The 17,766-nt window shown below is 42.2% G+C and overlaps 1 protein-coding gene across 2 annotated transcripts; it reads right to left on the bottom strand.

Annotated features, from left to right (window-relative positions):
* Positions 1-12,466: 12,466 nt before the first annotated feature.
* Positions 12,467-17,436, bottom strand: LOC128646006 (uncharacterized). 2 transcript variants are annotated; one of them, XM_053699392.1, is made up of 3 exons: positions 16,563-17,436; positions 13,903-14,063; positions 12,467-13,114 (listed from the first exon to the last, which is right to left on the bottom strand). In XM_053699392.1, exons 1-3 carry the CDS (start codon positions 17,416-17,418, stop codon positions 13,097-13,099), a joined length of 1,035 nt encoding a protein of 344 aa, XP_053555367.1. In that variant the 5' UTR covers positions 17,419-17,436; the 3' UTR covers positions 12,467-13,096. The 2 variants fall into 2 exon arrangements, with proteins under 2 accessions (XP_053555367.1, XP_053555365.1); XM_053699390.1 differs by lacking the exon at positions 13,903-14,063 and having other exon boundaries at positions 12,469-13,114.
* Positions 17,437-17,766: the final 330 nt, after the last annotated feature.

Raw genomic sequence — 17,766 nt, 5'->3', positions numbered from 1 at the left:
TCCAATGTGATTCTCTCTAATACCATAGGTCCCTGTTGTACTTAGATGTGGGAGAGACCCCACCTAATATAGTTCTGTCATCTAATATTTACATCCCTACTCAGAATTACAATTTACTTATGTTATTATCAGGAGGCAATAGCTTATTTGTCTGGCAAGTCCTTATGTTGATCCACCCTATCCCCATAAAACCACCTCTCAATAAATAGAAGCCTTGAAATCTGTTTATGAAGTAGAGATAGTTATATAAAAAGGTATCTAGAAATAAAACATATAGCCTCTTTATTCATTATACAAAAGTCCAAAAGTGGCCTTATATAACATATAGAGGGCATGAAGTTTAATTGGCAAGCATTCGGTTTAATGACAATCCTGTCCCTTGTTTTATAAATATGTTATGCTTATGTTGTTCACTCTGCACTGACTGTGTGTCCAGAAACAATTCATATCTATAGATTCTGTTGACAGGTATGATGTATATGCCTTGAATTGTACCTCAATAAAAAAAAAAGAGCGTGCATGTGATTAAAGGGACATTCCAGCCAAAATTTTAAACCACATGGGAGCATTTTTGTATTGAATAGAAGCATATTTGTCATATACATGTACAGGTAGTCCCCAGGTTACGAACAAGATAGGTTCTGTAGGTTTGTTCTTAAGTTGAATTTGTATGTAAGTTGGAAGAGGCACTTTATTTAGGTGAAACTCTAGCCAAACATTTTTTTAGTTTTGGAAAGCATAGGGAAAAGTTTGTTTTGCTATCTGTGCCCCTGTTCAGAAAATTTCACATCACTTTCTGTCCTTGTGACAATTGGATTTTGAGTATTTTGGTTTATCCTGTAAAGAAGGATTGGCAATAAAGCTCTATTTTCTCTGTTTGTAAGTATGAGTTGTACTTAAGTCGGATGTCTGTAACCCGGGGACTGCCTGTATTAGCAAAAATGCTTTTAATAAAAGCTATAGCTGTTTTAAAAGTGTATTTAAGTATGCACCGTGCACCAGCATTTTAACCACAGCACAGCCTAAGGTGTTTTTACCATCTGGTAATGACTTAATATTTTAATTGTTGACATGATAAAAGCCCCACTGATGATCCGAGCAGCGGCAGTATTTAAAATGTGGGTGCAGTGACAATATCTAGCTATGCTTCACATGCACATACAGAGAAAAATTCTAACACTGATAACTTTTACTAGAAGCATTTTTGCCAATGCATGTATATTGTAAATATGTTTCTATTCAAAGATGTAATTAATCTATGTGCAATTAAATTTTGACCGGAATGTCCCTTTAATTTACAATTTGAAAGTGACTGTTGAATAAGATAATTGTCTTTATCAGCTCAGTTGGTGCTTACAGAAAAATGAAAACATAAAATAGAGAAAATATTATGCATTTTTCTTTGTATTTTCAACTGGTATTATTCAGAGCCCTCAGTTTTTTATTGCTTGTTTCTGGTAGTTCCTACTGTACTTCAAGTGCAGACCTAATTAGAAAAGATATTAAGGAGAGGCGCCTGTGAGAGATTCTATGCTTTCAGCCATTATATCCACCTATCAGGAAGGATCATTATGTTATTCTCCTAATAACTAATGCATAATAAAACAACCAGAGAATTTATTGAAAAAGACCAATGGATAGTTATTATTTGTACAACAGTGACATCTAGTGATTAAATCTATAACTGCTGCAAGAACATTAAATGATTTGTAAACGTTAGGTGATAGATAGCATTCAAACATTTTTACACATTAAAAAAGAAAACTAGCTAGCATTCAGTCATGGACAGCACATTCTAAAAACATAAATTAAAAGATTTAGTTAAAGTTGCTAGCCAAGAAATAAGCCCCAAAGCTCCTCGGTCCTCCATGGTGTCTAACCTAAGCCCTTTTTTTTGCTGGTCTCTAACACTCTATAATCACAGAATGTAATACACACACAGAGAGAGAGATAGTATATTTGCTAAATATATATATATATATATATTTTTTAAATAAGAGCTTATTACAGCTGTGAGATACATTCCATACATTATCTGAGCTCTGCTCTCAACATTTTAACAATATCAAAATGATAACAAATAATACAAAAAAAACACTAAATGAAATCTCAGAGCTGAATATGTTAGTCAGAACAAACAGAAAAGAGTCCCAGGAGTTGAGGGTATCTCCACTCACCTCAACAAAGTATAAGTAACTATTATCCAAAAAAAAACCAACCACAGGATCCTTACTTTCTTAGGGCTTGGTTACGAGTGGGGCGCTAATAATTGCATGCAAGTGAAAGGGGGTTTATTGCGGCTCTTTGCACGCATCGGAAGTAACATGCATATTACAAGTTGAAAGTAAACGTGTTTGCTTAAACCCAATTGAACTTTAACTTGTGATGGGATAGTGCAACTTCAGAGTGCTGGTTAACTGTTACGTAAGACAAAAAATTGGCAAACATAAAAAATACATTTAAAAGTACAGTTACACTCATAATAACACTATCTAATAAAAATATATTTTTAAAAAATATTACAATACAAAGTTATGAGGGCTCAAATATATAAATATGTTTATATGTGTTTAATGTAATCTCCTTCAGTCTGTAAGTGAACCTAGTATAGGTTTACCTCTGTGAAGTCATGGGTGCAATGTTTTGCTATTTACTATTGTGCTATACTGGACTGCCTGTTTGTTACTAAACCCTGCATTGCCTATTGATCATCCTTCTACTTAACCCTTTTGATACTCAGAAAGATTGGACTGCCTGCCTGTTACTGAAACCTGCATTGTCTTTTGACCATTCTTCTACTTAACCCTTTTGATACTCAGAAAGATTGGACTGCCTGCCTGTTACTGAAACCTGCATTGCCTTTTGACCATTCTACTGCTTAAGCATTTTGGCACTGAGAAAGATTGGACTGCCAGCTTGTTACTGAAACCTGCATTGGCTATTAACCATTCTAGCATTTAACCCTTTTGATACTCAGAAAGATTGGACTGCCTGCTTGTTACTGAATCCTGTATTTCCTAGTGACCATTCCTTTGACCCTTTGATTCTTAGAAACATTGGACTGCCTCATCGCACTGATCACTGCCTGGTGAGAATTTCTTTTATTTTTGTGTCTGCTTACTTCTGAACCCCACTTAGCCCTGTAACCTGCTCCTCATTAACCCTTTTTTTAGCTTGTGGTGTAAATTGTTCCCGTACTTCCTCATTCCTTTAAACTATTATACTTAGTTCTGATATTTTTCCTTATCTTTCTACTTGATGCTGGGATAAGAAAACTACTAGCCAGGATTGGTCTGATAAGAAAATATCCCACAAACATTACAGTTAGTGCGCAAGCAAAACATTTTTACTTTGAATTTGTAATACCACATGCTACCCGACGTGCACAAACTTGTATTGGAGTTAACACGCTAGCGGAAGTGCAAACTACCGCTCCACTCATAATCTAGGCCTTATTTTCGTATATATTTGTGCCCCATTCTCTACCCTCGGACCATAAAGGTATATTTGCATTTAAATAAAATTATGAATTAAAATTCTATACCCTTCTCTTGTCCCATTTCCTTTACAGCTTTGCTGCTCTCCCTGTTATTGTGTGTGTCTCTCTCTTTTTTTTCTGTCTTATGCTGTCTTTTCTCTCTCAATCTTTTTCACTTTTTATTTCTTGTTTGTTCAATTTTTGTTGTCTTTTTTGTATATGTGGAGAGAGATGAAAATAATTAACCCATATTTTGGCCAATATCCATTTTTGCTTGAAAAACAGTATAATACTTTCATTCGGCTAGATTTAGAGTTTTGTCGGTAAAGACCCGCGTAGCTAACGCTGCTTTTTTTCCCAACCCACCTTTCCAACAACACTGGTATTTAGAGTTGTCTGAGGGGCTGCGTTAGGCTCAAAAAAGGGTGCGTTGAGCCTAACTTAGCTCCACTTCAACTCTTAATACCAGCGTTGCTTACGGTAGCGGTAAGCTGGGAAAATGTTCTTGTGCATGATATCCCCATAGGAAACAATGGGGCTGAGCTGGCTGAAAAAAAACTAACACCTGCAAAAAAGCAGCGTCCAGCTCCTAACGCAGCCCCATTGTTTCCTATGGGGAAACAAAAGTTATGTCTACACCTAACACCCTAACATGAATCCTGAGTCTAAACACCCCTAACCTTACACTTATTAACCCCTAATCTGCCGCCCCTGACATCGCTGACCCCTGCATATTATTATTAACCCCTAATCTTCCGTTACGGACACTGCCGCAACCTACATTATCCCTATGAACCCCTAATCTGCTGCCCCTAACACCGCCGACCCCTATATTATATTTATTACCCCCTAATCTGCCCCCCCAACGTTGCCGCTACCTAACTACACTTATTAACCCCTAATCTGCCGACCGGACCTCGCCGCCACTATAATAAATGTATTAACCCCTAAACCGCCATACTCCCACCTCACAAACACTAGAATAAATAGTATTAACCCCTAATCTGCCCTCCCTAACATCGCCGCCACCTACCTACAATTATTAACCCCTAATCTCCCGCCCGCACCGTCGCCGCTACTATAATAAAGTTATTAACCCCTAAACATAACTCTAACCCTAACCCTAACACCCCCCTAACATAAATATAATTTATATTAAACTAAATAATATTCCTAAAATTAACTAAATTATTCCTATTTAAAACTAAATACTTACCTATAAAATAAACCCTAATATAGCTACAATATAACTAATAATTACATTGTAGCTATTTTAGGATTATATTTATTTTACAGGCAACTTTGTATTTATTTTAACTAGGTACAATAGCTATTAAATAGTTATTAACTATTTAATAGCTAGCTAGTTAAAATAATTACAAAATTACCTGTAAAATAAATCCTAACCTAAATTACAATTAAACCTAACACTACACTATCATTACATTAATTAAATAAATTACCTACAATTAAATACAATTAAATAAACTATTCTATAATACAAAAAAAAAAAAACTAAATTACAAAAAATAAAAAAGAATTACAAGCAGTTTAAACTAATTACACCTAATCTAAGCCCCCTAATAAAATAAAAAAGCCCCCCAAAATAAAAAATTCCCTACCCTATTCTAAAATACAAAAGTAATCAGCTCTTTTACCAGCCCTTAAAATGGCTTTTTGCGGGGCATGCCCCAAAGTAATCAGTTCTTTTGAATGAAGGTTCCTTTAAATGACGTCATCCAAGATGGCGTCCCTCGAATTCCGATTGGCTGATAGGAACAGCCAATCAGATTTTTCCTACCTTAATTCCGATTGGCTGATAGAATCCTATCAGCCAATCGGAATTCGAGGGACGCCATCTTGGATGACGTCATTTAAAGGAACCTTCATTCGGCGAGTAGGCGTCGGTTAAAGAGGATGGATCCGCATCTGCTGGGAAGAAGATGGTTGAAGATTGAAGATGCCGCTTGGATGAAGATGTCTGCCTGTCCGGATGTCCTCTTCTGCCCGGATAGGATGAAGACTTCTGCCGGTCTGGATGTCCTCTTCTGCCCTATCGGATGAAGACTTCGGCCAGGCTGGGTGAAGACGACTCAAGGTAGGGAGATCTTCAGGGGGGTAGTGTTAGGTTTATTTAAGGGGGGTTTGGGTGGGTTAGAGTAGGGGTATGTGGGTGGTGGGTTTTAATGTTGGGGGGGTTGTATTTTTTTTTACAGGCAAAAGAGCTGATTACTTTGGGGCATGCCCCGCAAAAAGCCCTTTTAAGGGCTGGAATTTTTTATTTTGGGGGGCTTTTTTATTTTATTAGGGGGCTTAGATTAGGTGTAATTAGTTTAAACTGCTTGTAATACTTTTTTATTTTTTGTAATTTAGTGTTTGTTTTTTTTGTATTATAGAATAGTTTATTTAATTGTATTAAATTGTAGGTAATTTATTTAATTAATTTAATGATAGTGTAGTGTTAGGTTTAATTGTAACTTAGGTTAGGATTTATTTTACAGGTAATTTTGTAATTATTTTAACTAGGTAGCTATTACATAGTTAATAACTATTTAATAGCTATTGTACCTAGTTAAAATAAATACAAAGTTGCCTGTAAAATAAATATAAATCCTAAAATAGCTACAATGTAATTATTAATTATATTGTAGCTATATTAGGGTTTATTTTATAGGTAAGTATTTAGTTTTAAATAGGAATAATTTAGTTAATTTTAGGAATATTATTTTGTTTAATATAAATTATATTTATGCTAGGGGGTGTTAGGGTTAGGGTTATGTTTAGGGGTTTATAACTTTATTATAGTAGCGGCGACGGTGCGGGTGGGAGATTAGGGGTTAATAATTGTAGGTAGGTGGCGGCGATGTTAGGGAGGGCAGATTAGGGGTTAATACAATTTATTATAGTGTTTGCGAGGCGGGAGTGCGGCGGTTTAGGGGTTAATACATTTATTATAGTGGCGGCGAGGTCCGGTCGGCAGATTAGGGGTTAATAAGTGTAGTTAGCTAGCGGCGACGTTGGGGGGGCAGATTAGTGGTTAATAAATATAATATAGGGGTCGGCGATGTTAGGGGCAGCAGATTAGGGGTTCATAAGTATAACGTAGGTGGCGGCAATGTCCGGTCGGCAGATTAGGGGTTAAAAAATTTATTAGAGTGGCGGCGATGTGGGGGGCCTCAGTTTAGGGGTACATAGGTAGTTTATGGGTGTTAGTGTACTTTAGAGCACAGTAGTTAGGAGCTTTATATTCCGGCGTTAGCCCATAAAGCTCTTAACTACTGACTTTTTTCTGCGGCTGGAGTCTTGTCGGTAGAGGGTCTACCGCTCACTTCTCCCAAGACTCCAAATACCAGCGTTGGGCAGATCCCATTGAAAAGATAGGATACACAATTGGCATAAGGGGATCTGCGGTAGCCTGGAATCGCGGTAGGGAAGTGAGTGGTAGACCCTTTCCTGCCTGACTCTAAATACCAGCGGGCAGCCATAAGCAGTGTTAGGACCCCTTAACGCTGCTTTTGACGGCTAACGCAGAACTCTAAATCTAGGCGATTGTTAGCTTGAATCCTGGTTGGCATTGCCAATTTTGGGCATGTGATAAATAACCAGCCATTATAAATATACACATATTAACACATAAATATGTATATATTCAAATATGTATATATATATATATATATATATATATATATATATATATAAATTTGTTGCCCATCGCTGCGCGACTTACACCCTTCGCTGAGCTTAGGTTCTGTGCCATGTATGATGGCATCAAAATGAGGCTTCCATTGGAGCCTATAGAAGAGCACTCTTGTGAGCGCAATGCTTCCATGAAATGCGAGGTTGCATTTACATTGCACCTAACTCGTAATACCAGTGCTCATTTAAGTGCGCTGGTATTACTCAGTTAGGTGCAAATATTACTTTTGCAGAAGCGATATTTTGCACTCATCTTTTAATCTGGCTCTAAACCTTTAAAATTTTACACTTGTCAGATGTCCAGTCTTTCTAAATTTGAAAACAAATTAGCATTCATAATTACAGCTCAACAAAAGTTTAAAGGGACACTGTAGCCAAAAAAATTATTTTGTGATTCAGATAGAGCATGCAATTTTAAGCAACTTTCTAATTTACTCCTATTATCAAATTGTCTTCATTTTCTTGGTATGTTTTTTTGAAAAGCAAGAATGTAAGTTTAGATGCCAGCCCATTTTAGGTGAACAACCTGGGTTGTCCTTGCTGATTGGACAGCACCTTTAAACAAGTGCTGTCCATGGTCTGAACCCACAATTTGCTGGCTCCTTAGGTGAGATGCCTTCTTTTCAAATAAAGATTGCAAGAGAATGAAGAAAAATTGATAATAGAAGTAAATTAGAAAGTTGCTTACAATTACATGCTATATCTGAATCATGAAAGAAAAAATTTGGGTTCAGTGTCCCTTTAAACTAGTATCCATTTAAATAAAGTAAAAATAGTGGTTCAAATTAAAATTAGTAAAATGGCTGATATCTCTATGTATTTGAAACCCATCATTTTCCTGTCTTTTGTATGATGATTGCAAGGGTTAAACACTAATGACCAGATTACGAGTTTTGCGTTATGAGTGGCTCGGTACTAACTTGCAAGTTATTTCCACCGCTCACCTCCCTATAGCGCTGCTATTACAGTTTATTACAGTTTGCAAAAACCCAGCGTTAGCAGGCAATATGGCAGCGTTGAGCTCCATATCGCACACAAATACCAGCGCTGCTTTGAGCTGGTTTTACGTGCTCGTGCACGATTTCTCCATAGACATCAATGGGGAGAGCCGGCTAAAAAAAAGCCTAACACCTACAATAAAGGAGTGTAGAGCTCCATAACGCAGCCCCATTGATTCCTATGGGGAAAGAAAAGTTATGTTTACACCTAACACCCTAACATAAACCCCGAGTCTAAACACCCCTAACATTGCCGCTACCTACATTACAGTTATTAACCCCTAATCTGCCGCCCGACATCGCCGACACTTACCTACACTTATTAACCCCTAATCTGCCGCCACAATGTCGCCGCCACCTACCTACACTTATTAACCCCTAATCTGCCCCCCTCAATGTTGCCACCACCTACCTACACTTATTAACCCCTAATCTGCTGCCCCCAATGTTGTCGCTACCTACATTACACTTATTAACCCCTAATCTTCCTCCCCCAATGTCGTCACTACCTACCTACACTTATTAACCCCTAATCTGCCGCCCCAACGTCGCCGCCACTATACTAAAGTCATTGGGTCAGCCAATAGGACTGAAGCTCAATCCTATTGGCTGATTGCATCAGCCAATAGGATTTTTTACACCTTTAATTCCGATTGGCTGATAGAATTCTATCAGCCAATCAGAATTCAAGGGACGCTATTTTGGATGACATCCCTTAAAGGAACCTTCATTCTTCAGTAGCCGTCAACAGAAGAGGATACTCCGCGCCGGATGTCTTGAAGATGGAGCCGCTCCGCGTCGGAAGGATGAAGATAGAAGATGCCGTCTGGATGAAGACTTCTGCCCATCTGGAGGATGACTTCTTGCCACTTGGATGAAGACTTCTCCCAGCTTTGTTTAGGACTTCTGCCCGCTTGGATGAAGACTTCTTCCGGCTTGATGAGGATGGATGTCCGGTCTTCAAAAACTGTAAGTGGATCTTCGGGGTTTAGTGTTTTTTTTTTTTTTTAAGGGTTTATTGGGTGGGTTTTATTTTTAGCTTAGGGTTTGGGCAAAGAAAAAGAGCTAAATGCCCTTTTAAGGGCAATGCCCATCCAAATGCTCTTTTCAGGGCAATGGGGAGCTTAGGTTTTTTAGATAGGATTTTATTTGGGGGGTTTGGTTGTGTGGGTGGTGGGTTATACTGTTGGGGGGTTGTTTGTATTTTTTTTTACAGGTAAAAGAGCTGATTTCTTTGGGGCAATGCCTCGCAAAAGGCCCTTTTAAGGGCTATTGGCAGTTTAGTTTAGGCTAGGGTTTTTTTTATTTTGGGGGGGCTTTTTTATTTTGATAGGGCTATTAGATTAGGTGTAATTAGTTTAAATATTTGATCATTTCTTTTTTATTTTGTGTAATTTAGTGTATATTATTTTTTTGTAATTTAGTTAATTGTATTTAATTAATGTAATTGATTTAATTGTAGTGTAATGTTAGGTGTTAGTGTAAGACAGGTTAGGTTTTATTTTACTGGTAAATTTGTATTTCTTTTAACTAGGTAGTTATTAAATAGTTAATAACTATTTACTAACTAGTCTACCTAGTTAAAATAAATACAAACTTGCCTGTGAAATAAAAATAAAACCTAAGATAGTTACAATGTAACTATTAGTTATATTGTTGCTAGCTTAGGGTTTATTTTACAGGTAAGTATTTAATTTGAAATAGGAATTATTTAGTTAATAGTAATTTTTATTTAGATTTATTTTAATTATATTAAAGTTAGGGGTGTTAGGGTTAGACTTAGGGTTAGGTTTAGGGGTTAATAACTTTAGTATAGTGGTGGCGGTGACATTGGGGGTGGCAGATCAGGGGTTAATAATATTTAACTAGTGTTTGCGATGCAGGAGTACGGCGGTTTAGGGGTTAATATGTTTATTATAGAGGTGGTGATGTCCGGAGCGGCAAATTAGGGGTTAATACATTTATTTTAGTATTTGTGATGTGGGAGGGCCTCGGTTTAGGGGTTAATAGGTAGTTTATGGGTGTTAGTTACTTTGTAACACTTTAGTTTACATTGTGTTACGGCCAAAAAAGTGTGCGGTACAGTTTTACCTGCAAGACTTGTAAAAGCAGCGATAGTGAAAAAGCAGCGTTATGGGGCTTTTTCACTCATAACACAAAACTTGTAATCTAGCCGATAGTAAAAAAAAGTTTTTTTAATAATAAAAAGAAGCTCTTGCTAATGAAAGAATTAGGCATAACACTAGAAAATGCCTTTAAAAGTATCTCTCTGCACTACTATTGACTTATAAAAATTAATGCAATAAAAATAGAATTTATACATTAAACTACTTTGACTTGTTTGGCATGCTAATTTAATTGGCTAATTTCTGCTGAATGTGCTTTGTTTTGGCTGAAGTTGCAGTACTGAGAAAATGGAGACAAAACCAATGGTTAATTGACATGTAGTCTAAGACAAATGAATAATGAAAGTAAAATATCATTGATTATAAAAGCTCATCAAAAGCCTGCACAGATCAAGATGGTGCAAGCATTGACAGATTACTCTATAGATTAACAAAGGGTTGTGTATTAGTTTTTGCATTAAAGAATTCATATATTTAAAACATGTTAAATTAAATGTTTTGTATTGTTTGTTACCAACTTTATCCAGGATCAAGGTCCTTTATGGAATTATTCCATGTACACTATAAATATACTGGACCATTGTTATTAAAGTCAGCACAAGTTCTTTGGTATGCAGTTTTTTCTGAATACGAGAGAGAAGGCTTATATTTTATCCTCTTGGCAATTGCAAGATAACATTCTCTTATGGAATAATTGCAAAGTGAATTACGAAAGATGTCAAATGTCATGCAGTTCTGGGATACCTTAATGTAACAACTTAATGTGTCCAAGGTTGAGATCTTGTACTCTTTTATGATGCAACCAGACAATCAAAGAATTGTTATCAAAGGTCCAAAGTAGGTTGCAGATAAATATTTAGTTTTTTAGGTATCAGGGGAGGGCAATGTAACATTGTGGCTTAAGGGATTAAATGCTTACCGGATCCTTCTTCACAGAGGAGAGGATTTAACATAACTTAATTAAATAACTATGTACATGAGAATGTAGTGCGAAATAACCACAGACAAACTTTTATGGGAAAAATTTTGTGACCGTCACAGGCCATAAAATTTTATTAACCTAACAAACTAGATAGAACTGATAGAACTGAAAATATATATGGCGGCATAGAGATCAGCTACCCAGAACAGCAGGAGATCACCGGCCCAACGGGAACAGCAGCAGAGGGTTCTCTGCCCTAAGGAGATGACGCTGAGGGGTTGCAGAGATCACGTGACCATCCCTCAAAAGGGAGGAAGGAGGGTTACCGTCACGTGCACGTGAGGGCCTACCCTCCTCCCCGGAAGTCTGGCCATCACTCACCCCTAGCGACCTTCTCCTGCGCAACCGGACCGAGGATCTCCCGCCGCCAGGGTGAAAGAAGATCTTCCACCTAGATAAGGATTCCCTGTTACCAAGCCGTGTAAACCGCATAACAGGGAGAGGAGATCCATATCCTACAGTAATGGCTTATTGGGCCTAGGGTGAGTAGCCATAGCCCTGCCATTAAGGTGCCGTCGAAAATACACATCATTAAAACATTACAAAAGGGGAAGGGAGGGAGGGAAAAAACTGCTTCAGCCAGGATCCAGAGAAGAAGAGGAAGTTGCAAGGGAGAACTTGGCTTATCTACTGGTAAGGAGGGGCCTACCCTAAATTGCAACAATGTTGCACCCAGCACCTTCCCTCTCTCTTCTAACCCACTCTCCTACAGCCTTAACCCTTAGACTGCTCCAGGCTTATACTAAGCCCTACACTGCATTAAGGGATTAAATGCTTACCGGATCCTTCTTCACAGAGGAGAGGATTTAACATAACTTAATTAAATAACTATGTACATGAGAATGTAGTGCGAAATAACCACAGACAAACTTTTATGGGAAAAATTTTGTGACCGTCACAGGCCATAAAATTTTATTAACCTAACAAACTAGATAGAACTGATAGAACTGAAAATATATATGGCGGCATAGAGATCAGCTACCCAGAACAGCAGGAGATCACCGGCCCAACGGGAACAGCAGCAGAGGGTTCTCTGCCCTAAGGAGATGACGCTGAGGGGTTGCAGAGATCACGTGACCATCCCTCAAAAGGGAGGAAGGAGGGTTACCGTCACGTGCACGTGAGGGCCTACCCTCCTCCCCGGAAGTCTGGCCATCACTCACCCCTAGGGACCTTCTCCTGCGCAACCGGACCGAGGATCTCCCGCCACAAGGAAGCATTTTAATGGTACCCTTGCCGCCAACCCACAACCCGATTTACAGGAGGGGTAACAGAGCTCTCTGAATGTCCCCTATGAATAAATCCAGCCCCACATCAGAAAGGTGAACTTTATCCCTTCTATATAGCTCGGTTCTATCAGCCGAAATGGCTTCGTGCCGTACCACGAAGCCACCTGACCCAGTGACGGTTTTCGCTACAGACGCATTGATCTTCTTCCTAACCCGGTATGCCGCCGTATGGGCCGACATATGCCTCCAGTGGAGACGGGGTATTATATGGGACCACCCTATCATGACCCCCGGGATGCGTACTCTTAGCCACCCAATGTCTGCCTGCATAACCTTAATCAACTGTAAAACTGGTATGGCCCCCACATCGTTACCCCCTAGGTGAAGAATAATAATGTGAGGCTTCCCCCAGCGTACCAGGGCCTCGGATATGGTTCCTGCTAATTGGGGCCAGCACATCCCCCTATCACCCAACCACCTAACGGATGCCTTGTTGGTAGGGAGACCTAGGGATTGGCCAAATGGGAGGGACGCACAGCGTAGGGAGGCCCAGTGGACAAAGGAGTGGCCCACAATCCAGATTCGCTTCACCCCGGGGGTAGTGCCTGTGGAGACAAACATTTTAGTATCCTGAATTAACATCTAAACATTAAACAATTGGACGGACATAGGTTCTGAAACAATTGGACCGCCAACGCCCAATACGTTTTATGTCCTCGCACGAGGAGCCCGCTTGCGCAGCGTTAGTCGCGGCCCCTATGCGAAAAGAGTGCGGGGCAAGTCTGCTAGCGTCCAGCCCCGCCTGGACTGCCGCCAATTTTAGGACCCTACCGAACTGAAATTTGGAAAGGGATCTGCCGTCCGCATGGACCAGGAATTGCCCCGGGCCAGGCGGCCTTTGAGCCAGGTAAAGATTAACGCAGTTAACCGGGCAGCATGCGCTGTTCACCTGAGGGTGAACGGGGATCCAGGTTCCCTTACCCTCCTGATCTGTCTTTGATCGCGGCAGAAAAAGAAGTAAGGAATCAGGGGCAGCTCTAACATGTTGCAATTGTATACCTGCCCCAGACGCCTGCTTGGAGGGTGCTACTACCTCACTAACTCTAAGAGCGGCGGCAAAGGCCAGATTAAACGCAGTTTTGAAGAGTAGGGCTTCAAAATCTGATCTACAGACCACGTCGAGCGCCAAGAGCAAACGCTCCAGGCGGTCGCGGGTGATGGGTTCGCGCGTGTCTATTTTCCGCTGCTGCGATCTGCCCCAACCCTTGATCACCTGCCTAATAAAAAAGGAATTGGTTGGGTCAGGAATGGCTAATGCCCTATAGAAAAATGAGAGGGCGGCCAATTTAGACTGTATTGCCCCCTGACGGGCCCCAGAGGCATGCAAACTCACCAGCCAATCATGTAAGTTGTCCCTAGACCCCTGAGCAGCGTCGGCTCCCCTGGACGCACAGAAATCGTCCCATTCAGACCACATGCGGGCATAGGCGTGCCAAGTGGATGGTGCTAAGGAGGAGCGGACCAACGGCAGTAAGGCTATCCAGGAAGGACGAGCTGCCAAAGGAAATCAGGACAGCGTAAGCCCACGGCTGCAGCTGTGGGGGCTAACTTGCGAAATGTCGCCCATTCGAATCGTGACAGGGCGTCAGCTACAACATTGTCGACGCCCGGGACATGACGGGCCTGGAACTGGATGTTAAGGTCCAGACAGCGCAACACCAGGTGGCGCAGCAAGGTAATGACCTTTGCTGAGGTGGCTGACAAGTTATTGATCGCAAAGACCACACTGATGTTGTCTGTCCAGAACACAACAGTCCCGTTCGACAACTTCCCACCCCACAGCTCGACCGCCAAGACCACGGGGAATAGCTCCAGGAGAGTCAGGTTTCGAGTAAGGCCCGCCGGGGCCCAGGACTCCGGCCAGGGCTCCGCGCTCCACTCTCCCTGGAAATAGGCCCCGTAACCGTGCGATCCAGCTGCGTCAGTGAAAAGGTGCAGTAACTGGCTAGACATGGGAGGGGTACGCCAGACCCGAATCCCGTTAAATCGCGTGAGAAACTGTTCCCAGACTACCAGGTCAGCCAGCAATTCACTCCCTAGGGTTATCTTTGATTTCGGGTTTGACCTACCACTAAGCTGTCTTTCCAGTCTACGGTTAAAAACCCGACCCATGGGGATAACTCTGCAAGCGAAATTAAGCAAACCTAACAGGGATTGTAACTGTTTCAGGGAAATAACTGCATTAGAGACTGCCGCTCTGACCGCCTCAAGCATGCCCTGAACTTTATCAGGTGGCAACCTACAGAGCCGAGCCTGGGTGTCGATTTCGATTCCCAGGAAAACTAAACAGGACGCGGGGCCTTGCGTTTTGCCCTCTGCTAGGGGCACCCCGAAATGTCTCATGACGCTGCGCATGATGTTCATTGTGGATAAACAATCATCGGAGCCTGCTCTCCCTACAATGAGAAAATCGTCCAGGTAGTGTGCTATGGGATCGCTGCCCACTTCTGAAGCTACGACCCAATGAAGGAAACTACTGAACGCCTCAAACAAGGCGCATGACAAAGAGCAGCCCATGGGCAGGCAGCGATCCACGTAGTACACACCTGCAAACTTACAACCCATTAGATGGAAAACTGAGGGGTGGAGTGGAAGAAGCCTAAATGCCGACTCAATGTCTAGTTTCGCCAATAGAGCACCATGACCCGCCCTCCTGACCAGGTCTAGTGCGCTATCAAAGGATTGATAGCGCACCGAGCTGAGTTGGGGGTAAATGGCATCATTGACTGAGCTACCTTTTGGGTACGACAGGTGCTGAATGAGGCGAAACTTCCCTGGCTCTTTCTTGGGAACCACCCCCAACGGGGAAATGACCAAATCAGGTAAAGGTGGGGCAGCAAAGGGGCCCGCCATTCGCCCTAAAGTCACTTCTTTATTAATTTTATCCCTCACCACTTGGGGGTGTTGGTATGCTGAAATAAGGTTCCTATTAAATCTCTTACCCTTGATTTGCCTAAATGTGGGGATATGAAAACCAAATGAAAAACCCTCCCATAACATACGTGCCGCCGCCTGGTCTGGGTAAGCCCACAACCATGGTGCCATGGCATGTACATTAATTGGCGTTTCCGCCTTTCTGGCCCAAGTTTGCTGAAGGGGGCTTATTGGTCTGGTCCCTTCGCTTGATGCAGTCACTGCCAGGGTGTGGACCAGAGCAGTACCTGCAGACATGTCTGAAGGTGCATGCGCTACCCTTTTCGCATTTTTTGTCCTGGAAGGGCCAGCAGGTTCCCCCCCGTTTCCTGCTTCTGGTATTGCGAAAGGACTGCTGCGCTGATTGCTGAGTTGAAGTTGCAGCAGCGGGTGCACCCCCTTTTGGGTCCATTCGCTGCCACAACTGGTTATCAGTAGAGTCAAAAGTCAGGGAAGGATTTCCTGCCATTTTCCTCCTGAACTCAGCATCATATTCCCTCCACACACCTTCACTGTGATTACGCTGAATCCAGTGAATAGTGTCCGTGTATTTTAGGATAGGCAAACTCTGGGAGGGGTACTTTTCGATATAACAGGAGGAAAAAACCCTGAAGCACTGGAGCCACTCATCAAAAGTGTCTGGGCGTTTAAATTTTTTAGGCCCTGTTCCCTCATCGCTCCTCTCTCTCTGCCTATACGCCTCCACCGAAAGGTCAAAGATATTAACATATTTTCCACGGTGGATTCTACTGACCACCTTTTTGCGCAGGTGTCTATGCAATGAGTATATTTTTCCTGGGCTTGCGTCCCCGTAAAGGGCTGCTCGCCTTTCGGAGATGGCCCTGGTAGGGAGAGGTTCAGCTGGCACCTCTGTAGATGGGGTTTGCGGGGCGGTGTTACTGGCGCTGTCCTGCTTAGTATCTGGCTTGACCCCCCTCTTTAAAATTTTCTTAATCATTCTAAACATTTTCTTCTGACCTGCCCCTTGTAAACCCAAGGAAGAGTCAGTCTCAGACCCTGAGTCAGAAGAGGATGAGTCAGAGGAAGAATGGTCATTGTGTGTAAATAAAGCATTCTCACCGTGACTAATGGCAGGAGGTCCCTGACCCATGCTGGAAACGGGCTGGCCTGCTGGCTGGTTTTGGAGGGCGAGTCCTGAAGACCCTTGCTGTGCAGTGGAAGTGGTGGCTGCTGCTCCTGCTGTAATGCTGCTTGGAACTTCTGCATCCGCCCCACTCATGACTGTGGCAGTGTTGGTCCGTGTTTTTGCTGCACTTTGTGATCCAATTGCCCCCTGCAAAAGAGAAAGAATTTGGCGAGCACTTTGCCCAATGGATGTGTCTGGATTATCAGTAGCAAGGGGTGGATGAGCTATATGAAGTGGTGTATGAAATCCCTGACTCACTGACTGTCCATTCGCAGATGTCTGAGCATTCACACCCTGCTGGTCTACAATAGGGTTATGGCATGCCTGGCTTATTGATTGTGCATGGTTTAATGAGTGTGCATGAGCGCCCTGCGTGGCTGCAATGGGGGAGTGGATACCCTGATCAAGGGGTTGTACTCCTTGTATGCCTAACATAATGGGATGTTGTAGCTGGCTTAAAGATTGCACATTCGCATTATGTATGCCAACCAGGGGTGTATTATATCCCTGAGGAGCTGCTTGTACGTTCACACCATTCAAAGCCGCATTCACACCAATGGGGGATGGTAAATGATGAGACGGTAAATGATGCTCAATGTTTTGATTAACATGCATACTTTGAACATTGCCTTGATTCACATGCAGGCTATTATTAGACACAATATCATGCGGCTGAGCGGCCGCTTGCACTAAACCACTATCAGCCCTGTGTGGGTTAATAACATCGGGAGCGGCCTGCTGAACGGCATTTGCGTTATCTCCCATTTGTATAAACTGTAATGGCCTCATTGCCCTGGAAGGGTTAACTCTGCGTTTCCCCCTACCCCTATCACTGGCTATCTGCCTGGTACTACCTCTTATGATGGAGCGACCCCTTTGATGCCCCTGAGGATTAACGTTCAAATGTGCCGTTCGCTTGCGCAGTTTGCTTGCGCTGTTAATGCCCCTCTGACCCCCCACTGATAACCCGCCAACGGCCAAGGACGGCTCTCGGTGCTCACCTGCGAGTGGCGTTGCCCCGGGAGCCGATGTCCTTGTGACCGCGCGGGAATCTGCCAAGCCGGAAGTGCCGATGTCCGCTTCCGGTGACGTCACTAACATGGCGTTGACACCGGAAGTCGGACCCGGACCACGCGG

The sequence above is a fragment of the Bombina bombina genome, chromosome 1, assembly GCF_027579735.1.
Source record: "Bombina bombina isolate aBomBom1 chromosome 1, aBomBom1.pri, whole genome shotgun sequence".
Taxonomy (NCBI): domain Eukaryota; kingdom Metazoa; phylum Chordata; class Amphibia; order Anura; family Bombinatoridae; genus Bombina; species Bombina bombina.
This window is presented reverse-complemented; position numbering and strand designations above follow the sequence as displayed.